Genomic DNA, 16,213 nt, shown 5'->3' on the forward strand with positions numbered 1-16,213 from the left:
CCTCAACACGCCAATAAGCACGATAAAAAATGGCAACCAATGTTTTGTTTACGTTTATCTCTGATTATAATGAAGAAACAAACGCATTTACACATCTGTGTAAAGGTTAGTTTCTGCATCGATTATATTGATTATTCAGTACTGTATGTTGATTTGGTTATTACTAATGTTTTACTTAATTTTTCTTAGGACTTCCAAATGAAATGTTTTTCTTTATGACGCCGCCTGAAACGACGGCGTCATAAAGTACGCTCAGTAACAAACTAAGGAATTTAACGCGCATGATGAAAGTGATAAATAATGATATTACAGTAAAAGCTTTAATAAAATATGTTATTACAAATATTATTTACCGTATCTATATAAAATCATACATACAAAGCAGGAAAACAATCTACGAGAGAGAGAGAGAGAGAGAGAGAGAGAGAGAGAGAGAGAGAGAGAGAGAGAGAGGAGAGAGAGAGAGAGAGAGAGAGAGTTGTTTTACATACGTAAATGTAAATTTTAAACAAAAAAAAATAGCCCCATTTCATATAAAATAGATTTAAAATATTTTACTTTATCATATTACAGTAGTCTGTATAATACTGTAAAGTTCAGTACAGTATGTTGTTGTTAAAGTCGTGGCGATGAAATTCTCACGAAACAAAAACACGCCATTTGAGTAGAACAGCTGATTCTCTCTCTCTCTCTCTCTCTCTCTCTCTCTCTCTCTCTCTCTCTCTCTCTCTCTTCGTGTTATACAATACTTACATTTAGATGAAGAAACTAAAATTAGTTTTCTTAGTGTCAATTAAATAAGAAACGAAATAATTAGGCCGAGTCTACATCCATTTCAATCATAGCTAAAAATACGGCATCCGATTTCATCAGCAAACCACTATTTTTTGGGAAATATCATTTTATTCTAGAAAATTGCCACTCTTTAAATAGTTAATTGCACATTAAGAAAGCGTGTACTTTTGTTTTTAAATTTCGGGTTTGTTTTAAAAATCGAGTATTGTTGACTTTTTTTTTTTTTTACTTTTGGCTGTGATTAGATCAGCTGTCATCTAGCTGCCGCTCTTGAGTGTGTACGAATACACTAACAAAGTATCATTTATACCATTTCTTAACTTATTCAAACCGTCTACAGTATACAGTTGATATTACATAAGCACCAATGTGTTATAACCTATCTCTCTCTCTCTCTCTCTCTCTCTGGGCTACTTTTCACTACCTCCCATTCCTTACCTCTCTCTATCTCTCTAACAAATGATATCTTTGTTGCTCCTCAAAGTTTCATTTATATTGAAAATCAATCACGATTCAATTTTCCTTACTTTCTCCAATCTCGCACCATCGGTCACATCGCGGTATTTTTGATATTTCTGGAAAATCCGCGATATATGTATATGCATGGGTTATGAAAAAAATCCGCGAAGTGGTGAATCTCGCTACTTCGCGGTTCGACCATCGCGGATTCGCGATGGTCGAACCGCGAAGTAGCGAGGGCTCACTGTATATATATATATATATATATATATATATATATATATATATATATATACAGTGAGCCCTCGCTACTTCGCGGTTCGACCATCGCGGATTCACCACTTCGCGGATTTTTTTCATAACCCATGCATATACATATATCGCGGATTTTCCGGAAATTTCGAAAATACCGCGATGTGACCGATGGTGCGAGATTGGTGAAAATAAGGAAAATTTAATCATGATTGATTTTCAATATAAATGAAACTTTGAGGAGCAACAAAGATATCATTTGTTAGAGAGATAGAGAGGGGTAAGTAATGGGAGGTAGTGAAAAGTAGCCCACAGAGAGAGAGAGAGAGAGGTAGGTAGAGAGAGAGAGAGAGAGAGAGAGAGAGGTAGAGAGAGAGATAGGTAGAGAGAGAGAGAGAGAGAGAGAGAGAGAGAGAGAGGTAGAGAGAGAGAGATGTAGAGAGAGAGAGAGAGGTAGAGAGAGAGAGAGATAGAGGGGGGTTTAAATGTAATAAACAAAAAAATTTGATAGGTTATAACACATTGGTGCTTATGTAATATCAACTGTATACTGTAGACGGTTTGAATAAGTTAAGAAATGGTATAAACGATACTTTGTTAGTGTATTCGTACACTCTCAAGAGCGGCAGCTACAGTAGATGTCAGCTGATCTAATCACAGCCAAAAGTAAAACAAACAGAAGTCAACAATACTCGATTTTTAAAACACACCCGAAATTTAAAAACAAAAGTACAAGCTTTCTTAATGTGCAATTAACTATTTAAAGAGTAGCAATTTTCTAGAATAAAATGATGTTTCCCAAAAAATAGTGGTTTGCTGATGAAATCGGATGCCGTATTTTTAGCTATGATTGAAATGGATGTAGACTCGGCATAATTTTTTCGTTTCGTATTTAATTGACACTAAGAAAACTAATTTTAGTTTCTTCATCTAAATGTAAGTTTTGTATAACACGAGAGAGAGAGAGAGAGAGAGAGAGAGAGAGAGAGAGAGAGAGAGAGAGAGAGAGAGAGAGAGAGATAGAGAATGAATCTGCTGTTGTAATCAAATGGCGTGTTTTTGTTTCGTGAGAATTTCATCGCCACGACTATAACAACAACATACTGTACTGAACTTTACAGTATTATACAGACTACTGTAATATGATAAAGTAAACTATTTGTAATCTTTTGTATATGAAATGGGGCTATTTTTTTTTTTGTTTAAAATTTACATTTACGTATGTAAAACAACTCTCTCTCTCTCTCTCTCTCTCTCTCTCTCTCTCTCTCTCTCTCTCTCTCTCTCTCTCTCTCGTAAATTGTTTTCCTGCTTTGCTACGTATGTATGATTTTATATAGATACGGTAAATAATATTTGTTATAACATATTTTATAAAAGCTTTTACTGTAATATCATTATTTATCACTTTCATCATGCGCGTTAAATACCTTGGTAATAACAAAATCAACATACTGTACTGAATAATCAATATACAGTAATCGATGCAAAAACTAACCTATACACAGATGTGTAAATGCATTTGTTTCTTCATTATGATCAGAGATAAACGTAAACATAACATTGGTTGCCATTTTTTATCGTGCTTTTTGGCGTGTTTAGGAAACGCATGATATAAAATCGCCTTTAATATTTGTGCCTGTTTTAGTTTAGGGTACTGTAGTATATGCATTAAGTGTTCTGTACATTAAAGGGTAGTTTGTTAACAGTACTATGAACAAGGGAAGGTTTTAAAAGTCTGAATATACATGTTAAATAAATAGGTAAATATGGTGTCACTTCGCGGATTTTCACCTATCGCGGTCGGGTCTGGAACCTATCTACTGCGATAAACGAGGGTTCACTGTATATATATATATATATATATATATATATATATATATATATATATATATATATATAAATATGCTTAAATTTATTTTACTGTGAATGAAAATTTTCATGGTATGGTACTACAAAAGTAATTTTTAATGTTTTAAAAGTAAAAAGTTTTAGTTACTTATGGCTAACCAGTGATTGAAAAAATTCAATAAAAACATACCTTTACAGGAGTTACATCTGCTTCCATAAGATTTGTACGAAGTAATCTGACTCCACAATTAATGTCAAAACCAACACCACCAGGGGAAACTACAGCCTTTGGATCATCCATATCGAAAGCAGCCATATTTCCTGAGAAAACATAAATAACATCTCAATTAAATAAATCATCTGGAAATGCAATATTTTAAATTCCAAACTTGTAATGATCTTTCATTTTCATTTCTTTAGAGGGAGCCTTATTGTAATAAATCCTTCCACATCATCTTCATCATTATGTTTTTAAGATGACATTCGGAGGTAATTTGTATTTTTCCTAATGATACAAACCTTAGCTATTTATAGGGGTATTACTTTTGGCGAAGCTGAAAGGACGAGCCATTAAAATTTAGTGAAGGTTAACTACCCATCCTGCTGGTTAACGGGGGGAGGGGGGGGGGGGGGGGGGGAGCTTGCTACCCCTCCCATTCACACACCCGTGATTGAACTCACTTTGCCTTGAGATAGGACTTCAAGAGACAGGGTTAGCGAGCAAGCTGCGTGTGATGAGAAACTAGCAATGTGACAGTCAAGGTAAAGGTTATTCTGAGACTTGCGGGGAATAACCGAGGAGATTGAGATATTCCCAATACCACCTTGCCAAGGTATGGGGACACAACAGTATTGGGACGATACTAGGATACGCAATGGAGCAATGGTTTACCGGCAGAGGTTTGAGGTCACCTTGTGCAGAGGAGCCAGGATGCTGATTTCCCCAAGAGAGGGGAGGATGAAGAAAGGAAAAGAGCCAGACTTTCCCTTTCATTCACTCAGACTAAATCCCAGGTAATTAATGTCCTCAACCTTCTGCTACTTGTCCAATAAGGAGCTTGAGGTACTAAATCAGCTGTTGTGCATCCACCACATGATCAATAGAAAAAGTATCGAGGTTCCTGTGTGTCATGCCTTGCAGGTAGTGGGCAGTGAACATAGTTTGGTATTACCACAAGCCCACTTGCAATACCTGCGTCACAGAATAGTTCTTCTTGAAGGCCAGAGACGTAGCTACGCTCCTGACATCGTGGGCTCTGGAACAACGTGCTGGAGGAGGATTACGGTTCTGAGCAAGGTCAATGACCCAGCGAAATCATAAGGAAATTGTGTTTTCCATGATCCTCCTCTTGTTTCTGCCCGTGATGACGATCAGTGAGGGCGCTCTGGCCCGAGCTGCTGCTGATCTCTTGAGCTAGCGCCTCAAACATCTTACTGGGCATAATAACAGATGATTGAGTCGACAGTTACAGAGCATAGACTCGTTATCTGGAAGGAGTCGAACCTAGGATCCGAAACCTTGATTCTGAGTTTTGGCATAAGCTCAGGGATGAAGCTGAAGCTTATCTCTACCTATCCTCTTCAATGGGCAACGTCAAACAAAAGACAATGAAGTTTGCTAACTCGTTTGGCTGAGGCCAAGGCGAGCAAGAACACCGTCTTCCAGGTTAGAAGGCAAACTGTTGACTGTCGTAATGGTTCCTACAGGGATCCTTCTACGGACCAAAGAACTCGAACCACGTGCCATGGGGGAGGTCTCACATCTGACTGAGGACAGGTAAGTTTATAACTTCGTATGAGGATGGAAGTTCTAAAGATGAAGAAACGCCCATTCCTTTCAGCTGGGCTCCACAATGCACTAGAAGAGATGGAAGACCCCGGCCTACATGGCTGAGGACTATGAAGCACAAAGTAGGAGATGAAGAATGGAGAAGTATTGAATTAAAAGCCCAAGATAGAGACGACTGGCGAAATCTAACCAAGGCCCTCTGCGTCAATAGGCGTAGGAGGAGATGATGATGATGATAACACATTAATGCTTATATAATACTGTATTAACTACAGTATATAAATGTTTTGCATAAGTTAAGAAATATAAACAATACTGTTATTCATAAGTGTGAATATTCTAATCTGATCACAGCCTAAAGTGAAACAAAAAGATGTCAGTAATACTTTATTAAAATGTTATTTTTATAATAAAATAAATTTTTGAATATACTTACCCGGTGATTATAATAGCTGCAACTCTGTTGCTCAACAGAAAACTCTAAGGTAAAATTCGCCAGCGATCGCTACACAGGTTGCGGGTGTGCCCAACAGCGCCATCTGTCGTCCAGATACCCAGTACTCAATGTAAACAAAGAACTCAATTTTCTCCTCGTCCCACTGCGTCTCTATTGGGGAGGAAGGGAGGGTCCTTTAATTTATAATCACCGGGTAAGTATATTCAAAAATTTATTTTATTATAAAAATAACATTTTTCAATATTTAACTTAGCCGGTGATTATAATAGCTGATTCACACCCAGGGGGGTGGGTAGAGACCAGCAAAATATGTTTACATTATTATGAGCTAAGAATTTTTATTTCATTTTAGAAGTTATCAAAATAACAAAAATAAAATAAATAGGTACCTGGTAAGGAAGTCGACTTGAACAATTACTCTGCCTTTTTAAGTACGTCTTCCTTACGGAGCCTCGCGATCCTCTTAGGATGCTGATCGACCCCTAGGATCTGAAGTATCAAGGGTTGCAACCCATACAACAGGACCTCATCAAAACCCTTAATCTAGGCGCTTCTCAAGAAATGACTTTGACCACCCGCCAAATCAACCAGGATGCGAAAGGCTTCTTAGCCTTCCGGACAACCCAAAAACAACAATAAAAACATTTCAAGAGAAAGATTAAAAAGGTTATGGAATTAGGGAATTGTAGTGGTTGAGCCCTCACCCACTACTGCACTCGCTGCTACGAATGGTCCCAGTGTGTAGCAGTTCTTGTAAAGAGACTGGACATCTTTCAAGTAAAATGACGCGAACACTGACTTGCTTCTCCAATAGGTTGCGTCCATTATACTTTGCAGAGATATATTTTGCTTAAAGGCCACGGAAGTTGTTACAGCTCTAACTTCGTGCGTCTTCACCTTAAGCAAAGTTCGGTCTTCCTCACTCAGATGTGAATGAGCTTCTCGTATTAACAATCTGATAAAGTCTGACCAAGCATTCTTTGACAAAGGCAAGGATGGTTTCCTAACTGAACACCATAAAGCTTCAGATTGGCCTTGTAAAGGTTTAGTACGCTTTAAATAGAACTTAAGAGCTCTAACAGGGCATAAGACTCTTTCTAGTTCATTGCCTACGATCTCCGATAAGCTGGGGATATCGAAAGATTTAGGCCAAGGCCGAGAAGGCAGCTCATTTTTGGCTAGAAAACCAAGTTGTAGTGAACAAGTGGCTTTTTCTGATGAAAATCCTATGTTCTTGCTGAAGGCATGAATCTCACTGACTCTTTTAGCCGAGGCTAAGCATACCAGGAAAAGAGTCTTAAGAGTGAGATCTTTCAGGGAGGCTGATTGTAACGGCTCCAACCTGTCTGATATGAAGAATCTTAGTACCCCGTCTAAACTCCATCCAGGGGTAGCCAAACGACGCTCCTTGGTGGTCTCAAAAGACTTAAGGAGGTCTTGCAGATCTTTATGTTTGGAAAGATCTAAGCCTCCATGCCGGAAGACCGATGCCAACATGCTTCTGTAGCCCTTGATAGTGGGAGCTGAAAGGGATCGTCCTTTTCTCAGGTATAAGAGAAAAACAGCTATTTGAGCTACAGAGGTACTGGTCGAGGATACAGAAACTGACTTGCACCAGTCTCGGAAGACTTCCCACTTCGATTGGTAGACTCTAATGGAAGAAGCTCTCCTTGCTCTAGCAATCGCACTGGCTGCTTCCTTCGAAAAGCCTCTAGCTCTCGAGAGTCTTTCGATAGTCTGAAGGCAGTCAGACGAAGAGCGTGGAGGCTTTGGAGTACCTTCTTTACGTGTGGCTGACGTAGAAGGTCTACCCTTAGAGGAAGACTACTGGGAACGTCTTCTAACCATCGAAGTATCTCGGTGAACCATTCTCTCGCGGGCCAGAGGGAAGCAACTAACGTCAACCTTGTCCCTTCGTGAGAGGCGAAATTCTGCAGTACCTTGTTGACAATCTTGAACGGTGGGAATGCGTAGAGATCCAGATGTGACCAATCTAGGAGGAAAGCATCTATATGTATTGCTGCTGGGTCCGGACTGGAGAGCAATAGATTGGAAGCCTCTTGGTCAGCGAGGTTGCAAAGAGATCTATGGATGGTTTTACCCCAAGTGGCCCAAAGTCTCTTGCACACATCCTTGTGGAGGGTCCATTCGGTTGGAATTACTTGCCCTTTCCGACTGAGACAATCTGCTATGACGTTCAAGTCGCCTTGGATGAACCTCGTTACTAGGGAGATGTCTTGACCTTTTGACCAGATGAGCAGGTCCCTTGTGATCTCGTACAACGTCAGTGAGTGGGTACCTCCTTGTTTGGAGATGTACGCCAAGGCCGTGGTGATGTCCGAGTTAACTTCCACCACTTTGCCTCGAAGGAGAGACTTGAAGCTTTTCAAGGCCAGATGTACTGCCAACAGCTCCTTGCAGTTGATATGCATGCTCCTCTGACTCGAGTTCCACAGTCCTGAGCATTCCCGACCGTCTAGTGTCGCGCCCCAGCCCACGTCCGATGCGTCCGAGAAGAGAACGTGGTTGGGAGTCTGAACAGCCAGGGGAAGACCCTCTCTTAGGTTGATATTGTCCTTCCACCAAGTCAGACAATCTTTTCGGAAACCGGGATCGAGACCGCTTCTAGCGTCTTGTCCTTTTTCCAGTGAAAAGCTAGATGGTATTGAAGAGGACGGAGGTGTAGTCTTCCTAGTAACACAAATTGTTCCACGGATGACAGCGTCCCTACCAGACTCATCCACAGCCTGACTGAGCAGCGTTCCTTCTTCAGCATCTTCTGGATGGATAGCAGGGCTTGATCTATTCTGGGGGCTGATCGTCTTGTTGTTCAGCAACGTCCTCATCAGAGGGTTCCTCATCCGAAAACTGATGAGGAAACGGCAACGGAGTGGGCAACGTCTGGCTCGCTGAGTCCGGTCGCACTGGTGGATGCGTGACGGAGCCGGACGCAATATCATGGAACTGCTGCACAGTCTGTGAACTGTCAACAACCATGGGTGCGCGAGGAAGCACAGCGTCAACCCGAGACTGTCTAGACCGTCTGGGTTGTGCAGTCAACACCCTACCGGGTTGCTGAGGTTGACGCACTGCGTCAAAACAAGTCACCTCTGCTGGTTGTTGAACGTCCTGAACGTCAACAACCACCTCCGAGCGTCGCTTAACGTCAACGTGCGGCTGGCAACCCACACTGGGTCGCATCGGTGGAGGAACCACCTCAACTGGCAGACGCGAGTAGGTGACCTCAGCGTCAACAGGGCGCACAACCGACCGGTTGGAAGGTTGTTGGCCAGAAGGTTCGGTAGCAACCTTCTCCGCATTAAAGTCCTCTATCAAGGACGCAAGCTTGGACTGCATGTCTTGCAGCAAAGCCCATTTAGGGTCTACAGGAGCAGGTGTGGCAACAGACGGGGTTAGCGACTGAGGCGGTACCGTTTACCATCCCTGAAAGCCTTGTTATGCGTGACATAATTGTACAGCAAAACTTCAAAGGCTCGAAAACAGCTGTGAAGTTGACCTGTAAACAACTTGGAGCGTCTCCTGGCCAGGCGCCAGGGAGAGTCTACGAGAATTGAGAAGTCTATCTGGGCAGAGGCATGAACTCCCAAGCCGAGAACTTCTCTCGTGTCATATCAGACTCTCGCTCTAAAACCAGTTTAAAAGAAGGGAAAGCAAAGGCTGTATCCCCCAAACTCCTCCTGGTGAAAAACCAGTCGCCTAGCCAACGTAAAGCTCTCTAGGAGAGCGAGAGAGCACTAGCTTAAAAACAACGGCTTCGAAGTAGCTAGGCCTAGTGTAAGCTCTGACGTTTAGGCGAACGAGGAGCAGCAGTTACAAAAAGATCCGGACAAAGATCCTTAAAAAAATCATCATGATTTAATTAAAGTCCATAGGAGGCTAAGCAGCTTTAGGCTCCTCTCCATCTGACAGAGTCCTCAAGGGAATATCAGTAGGAGGGGGAACAGCAACTTCCTCATCTACAGGAACCTTGTCCGATAAAAGCTGAGTCTCAAGCAAGGGAGAGACCTACCGTGGTGGCAATGCTTTACAAGCAGAGTCCACACTCACTGGTGCATTAGTAGCGGACCAGAACGCAACGTCATGTAACTGCTTGACAGTCTGTGAACTGTCAACAACTGAACTGTCAACCACAACAGGTGCGTGAGGACGCACAGCGTCCACTCGAGACTGCTTTGACTGCCTAGACTGAGCAGTCAAAACAACTCTAGAATGCGGAGGTTGACGCACAGCGTCAAAACAAGTCAACTCCGATTGTTAGTGAACGTCTGAACGTCAACAGGAGCCTCAGCAAGTGGCCTAACGTCCAAATGCGGCTGAAAAACCACACGAGACCGCATCGAGTGTGGTTCTAAACAACCTGACTGACGTGACTAAGCTACGCCAACGTCAACAGTAAGCACAAAGGAACGTTAGGTTGGCTGAAAGCCAGGATATCGATGAGATAAACGGCTAGACTCAACGGACTAATCGGCAGAATAGTCTTCCATAAGGGAGGCAAGCATATACTGCATGTCTTGCCATACAACCCATTAAGGATCAACGGAAATGGTTGTGGTAAAAGACGAGGGTAACGTCTGTGACCGCAACACTTTGCCTACAAAAAAAGACTCTCGGAGTCTGTGTTACGCTTTTGTTAGGCGGCGAGCAGTTATCCGATGACTGCATAGGGTCAGAGCTGTCCTAATGGTTGTAACCAGGACGCTGGACCTGTCCTGAAAGGACTGACTTTCGCTTAAGGGCTTCGAAACCTTGTGACAGGTTTCTTATGCGAAAAGCCTTCGGATGATGAGGAGAAATAACGTCTCTCTCGTCTTATGGTAGGGGAGATCTTGGTAAGATACACCCGATACCATAGAGGGAAAATGTCTGTTCGTTGGACAAGGCCTCTCGAACCCATAAGTCGTTTGACATTACTTCTCCCCTGGGCTTGGGAGCATGTAAGAGGTCCCGGACTAGGTGAACGACAGGCACGAACAGACGAACCCTCGGACGCAACACTGTAACACTTTGCGCATATCACTTTATCACTTCGATTTTCTGTTTTGCACTTATTTCACTGAAATTTTTACTGATTTCTACCTGAAACACGCAATTCTACCCATCATTAAAAGGTAGTAATTGCAAAATCAGTCGTATAATGCAAGCTCATTAATACCAGCAAAAAACAGAAAACATATTTAAAGATAAAAAAAAAATCAGTGGCTGGGAAAGAGACTAAACACTAGTTCATATAACTACGTTTTCAATCTCTCACCGCACATAGCCTGGGGACGAGAATAAAAAACTAAAACGTTTTATCCTTACTCCCCGTACAGCGACTAGGGACGAGAGTAACACGAGAACAACGTTACCCGCTTGAACGGAACGTTTTCTTCCCTCTCTCTCCCTCCGTCTCAATCTCTCTCTCTCTCTTTCTCTCTTGATTTCGCACCTAAGAGAAGAGCCCAATTATATTTCGTCAAAAAAACATGTTATTTGACTAAAGGAAAAAACTGAAAGGTTTTTCAAATAAAAAGTTCCTTTAAAATAGAATTTAAAACATTTAAGCTAAGAAAGAATGAACAAAACATCAGAATCGATTTACTCTTACTGCAAAGTGAAACCGTGATACACTCTCTCTCTATCGTAACGATAGAGCGCATGTTGAACGTCCTGAACGTCAACAACTGCGTAGCATAAATAAACTAAACGTTAGTTCATCTTTGAAAACAGTACGAAGACTATCAAAGAAATTCTTTCATAAAATATTACATTTAAAAAGTTTTAAATCCTTAGCTCTATAAAAGCTAATTACGAGATAAAGGGCTCAACGTTGATTAACTTCGGTTTCCAAGTTAGGACCGCCTACTCTCAGGAAAGGTATATATAAACAAAACATTAAAATTATTTTTATATGTTTATAAAAAATGGAAAGTTAATCGAAGAGGCCTAATAAAGGCAGAGAGATATAAAATATATAGAGGAAAATCTATAACGTGATATAATTACTAAAAGCCTAAACACACTTCCGCTAAGGGAAGGGTCGGCCATTTAAAAGTGAAAGAAAGTCCATACTCTCTTTGTCATCATAATTAAATCTATCCAAAACGAGTTCAAGATTTAAGATGAAGATAAAACACCTGCATAGCAAAAGCTCAAAACTAGAATAGTGTACTTCACCAATTAGTTGTGAAAACAAATCCAGTTTAGCAATAGCGAATAAGCACGTCTTGTCGGGAGCACGACAGAGAGAAAATTGAGTTCTTTGTTTACATTGAGTACTGGGTATCTGGACGACAGATGGCGCTGTTGGGCACACCCGCAACCTGTGTAGCGATCGCTGGCGAATTTTTACCGTAGAGTTGTCTGTCGGGCAACAGAGTTGCAGCTATTATAATCACCGGCTAAGTTAAATATTGAAAAATACATACATACATATACCAAGGCATTTCCCCAAATTTTGGGGGGTAGTCGACATCAACAAATGAAACAAAACAAAAAGGGGACCTCTACTCTCTACGTTCCTCCAGCCTAACAAGGGACTCAACCGAGTTCAGCTGGTACTGCTAGGGTGCCACAGCCCACCCTCTCACATTTCCACCACAGATGAAGCTTCATAATGCTGAATCCCCTACTGCTGCTACCTCCGCGGCCATCTAAGGCATCGGAGGCAGCAGCAGGGCCTACCGGAACTGCGTCACAATCGCTCGCCATTCATTCCTATTTCTAGCACGCTCTCTTGCCTCTCTCACATCTATCCTCCTATCACCCAGAGCTTTCTTCACTCCATCCATCAACCCAAACCTTGGCCTTCCTCTTGTACTTCTCCCATCAACTCTTGCATTCATCACCTTCTTTAGCAGACAGCCATTTTCCATTCTCTCAACATGGCCAAACCACCTCAACACATTCATATCCACTCTAGCTGCTAACTCATTTCTTACACCCGTTCTCACTCTCACCACTTCGTTCCTATCCCTATCTACTCAAGATACACCAGCCATACTCCTTAGACACTTCATCTCAAACACATTCAATTTCTGTCTCTCCGTCACTTTCATTCCCCACAACTCCAATCCATACATCACAGTTGGTACAATCACTTTCTCATATAGAACTCTTTTTACATTCATGCCCAACCCTCTATTTTTTACTACTCCCTTAACTTTCCCCAACACTTTGCAACCTTCATTCACTCTCTGACGTACATCTGCTTCCACTCCACCATTTGCTGCAACAACAGACCCCAAGTACTTAAACTGATCCACCTCCTCAAGTAACTCTCCATTCAACATGACATTCAACTTGCACCACCTTTCCTTCTCGTACATCTCATAACCTTATTCTTACCCACATTAACTCTCAACTTCCTTCTCTCACACACTCTTCCGAATTCTGTCACTAAACGGCCAAGCTTCTCTTCTGTGTCTGCAACCAGTACAGTATCATCCGCAAACAACTGATTTACCTCCCATTCATGGTCATTCTCGTCTACCAGTTTTAATCCTCGGCCAAGCACTCGAGCATTCACCTCTCTCACCACTCCATCAACATACAAGTTAAACAACCACGGTGACATCACACATCCCTGTCTCAGCCCCACTCTCACCGGAAACCAATCACTCACTTCATTTCCTATCCTAACACATGCTTTACTACCTTTGTAGAAACTTTTCACTTCTTGCAACAACCTTCCACCAACTCCATATAACCTCATCACATTCCACATTGCTTCCCTATCAACTCGATCATACGCTTTCTCCAGATCCATAAACGCAACATACACCTCCTTACCTTTTGCTAAATATTTCTCGCATATCTGCCTTACTGTAAAAATCTGATTCATACAACCCCTACCTCTTCTAAAACCACCCTGTATTTCTAAGATTGCATTCTCTGTTTTATCCTTGATCCTATTAATCATTACTCTACCATACACTTTTCCAACTACGCTTAACAAACTAATACCTCTTGAATTACAACTCTCATGCACATCTCCCTTACCCTTATATAGTGGTACAATACATGCACAAACCCAATCTACTGGTACCATTGACAACACAAAACACATATTAAACAATCTCACCAACCATTCAAGTACAGTCACACCCCCTTCCTTCAACATCTCAGCTCTCACACCATCCATACCAGACGCTTTTCCTACTCTCGTTTCATCTAGTGCTCTCCTCACTTCCTCTATTGTAATCTCTCTCTCATTCTCATCTCCCATCACTGGCACCTCAACACCAGCAACAGCAATTATATCTGGCTCCCTATTATCCTCAACATTCAGTAAACTTTCAAAATATTCCGCCCATCTTTTCCTTGCCTCCTCTCCTTTTAACAACCTTCCATTTCCATCTTTCACTGTCTCTTCAATTCTTGAGCCAGCCTTCCTTACTGTCTTCACTTCTTTCCAAAACTTCTTCTTATTCTCTTCATATGAATGACCCAATCCCTGACCCCACCTCAGGTAGCTGCCCTCTTTGCCTCACGTACCTTGCGCTTTACTTCCACATTTTTCTCTCTATATTTTTCATACTTCTCTACACTATTACTCTGCAGCCATTCTTCAAAAGCCCTCTTTTTCTCTTCCACTTTTACCTTCACTCCTTCATTCCACCATTCACTGCCCTTCCTCATGCTGCCTCCAACAACCTTCTTGCCACACACATCACTTGCAATCCCAACAAAATTTTCTTTTACTAACTTCCACTCTTCCTCTAAATTGCCAGTTTCTCTTACTTTCACTTCGTCATATGTCATTTTTAACCTTTCCTGATATTTACTTTTTACCCCCGGTTTTATTAGCTCTTCAACCCTCACTAGCTCCCTTTCACATCCACCTACTCTATTCCCCCACTCTTTTGCTACAACTAATTTTCTTTCCACCAAAAAATGATCAGACATACCGTTAGCCATACCCCTAAACACGTGCACATCTTTCAATCTTCCAAACATCCTTTTAGTTATCAACACATAATCAATTAATGCCCTTTCTACTACTCTTGCATTTGCCACTCTTACCCATGTATACTTATTTTTATCTTTCTTTTTAAAAAAGCTATTACTTATCACCATCTCTTGCTCAACACACATATCTACCAGTCTCTCACCACTCTCATTTTCACCTGGTATGCCATACTTCCCAATGACACCTTCTACCTCTCCAGCGCCCACTCTAGCATTTAAATCACCCATGACAACTACATAATTCCTTCTACCCAGTCCTTCTACAAACCTAGTTAATTCATTCCAGAACTCATTCCGCTCTTCTTCACTTTTCTCACTACCTGGCCCATGCGCACTGATAAACGCCCAACATTCCCTAACCAACCTAACCCTTACCCACATTAACCTAGATGATATCACCCTCTCTCGCTCTTCCCCTTTCAATCCCAGACACTCTACCAAACATTTCACCAAACATCACTTCACCCTTTCCTTTTATCTTCGTCTCACACAAGGCCAATACATCCATCCTTCTATTCCTATACATCCACGCACATTCAAACACCCCAAAACTAGAGTGCAGGGAGCAGTCACTCTCCCCCCTGCTCCATCTCTTTGTCGATGTCTCACAGGATGTAGATACAGGAGAGGGGGTTCCCAGCCCCCTCGTCCCGCCCCTTTTAGTCGCCTCTTACGACACGCAGGGATAACGTTGGCGCTTTTCTAATTTTTATATAAATTATTATTACTAAGATATTCATGTTTCTAGTTTATAAAATAAGCTTTATTTATATTTAAGAAAGTATCAAAATAAAATAATCTATGAGTTTTCAACAATGTTTACATACATATTCGCCATTGAGAATATGTAAACATACCATCTACCACCATTACTTGGCAAAAAATTTAAACAATCCTAGTTCAATGAAACTGAATGATTACTGTAAAGATGAAATCAATTCTTATTTTACTTAAGGAACCAATCCTTTTTCCAAAAAATCTAATTTGAATTTTTCATGAATTTATATTCTATAACTATCCAAACATACAGCGCAAAGTTTATTTGAACATTCCACGACAATTTTTATTGGTCACTGAGCTTTAAAGAGATATGGGTGTAACCGTGGCATAACGTATTTAAGGGGCCGAGCACGAGAATAAGCCTTATGCGGTCTGAAATACTGTTTATGTCTTCTTATTTTTACTGTATTTTCGTGTCATTTCATGCCCGAAAATCTAGTGATATCTGGCATCTGTTCACCCCTTTACTCACTCAAGGTTGAGACTCGCCACCAGTAGATTAGGGAAAGCGATCATTGCCGGTAAAACACAACCCCTTTTCAATGGTTTGACATTATGATAACACCCCACCACACACACACACACACATACACAGAGAGAGAGAGAGAGAGAGAGAGAGAGAGAGAGAGAGAGAGAGAGAGAGAGAGAGATGCTGATGATATCAACACTCAACCTGATACCAATGTAATCATTTCTATCTATAACAATAAACAATGACAAATTAAATCTCATATCAATATATACCTGTTTAGAATGTCACATACGAAAATAATACCAATCATAACGTCAATAACCAAAGTATGGTGTAATAAGTTTATGCATGTTACTGAAAACTTTGAAGCGCAATTAGTCAAAAC

At 41.2% G+C, this 16,213-nt stretch overlaps 1 protein-coding gene across 1 annotated transcript in view; it reads right to left on the bottom strand.

Annotated features, from left to right (window-relative positions):
- Window positions 1–16,213, bottom strand: part of RtcB (RtcB RNA ligase) — a 266,421-nt gene that overhangs the window by 206,025 nt on the left and 44,183 nt on the right. The window contains exon 4 of the mRNA XM_068346064.1: window positions 3,548–3,678. Coding sequence (XP_068202165.1) covers window positions 3,548–3,678 — 131 coding nt within the window. The remainder of the gene's footprint in view (window positions 1–3,547; window positions 3,679–16,213) is intronic.

Source organism: Palaemon carinicauda, chromosome 22 (genome assembly GCF_036898095.1).
Source record: "Palaemon carinicauda isolate YSFRI2023 chromosome 22, ASM3689809v2, whole genome shotgun sequence".
In the NCBI taxonomy this organism is placed as follows: domain Eukaryota; kingdom Metazoa; phylum Arthropoda; class Malacostraca; order Decapoda; family Palaemonidae; genus Palaemon; species Palaemon carinicauda.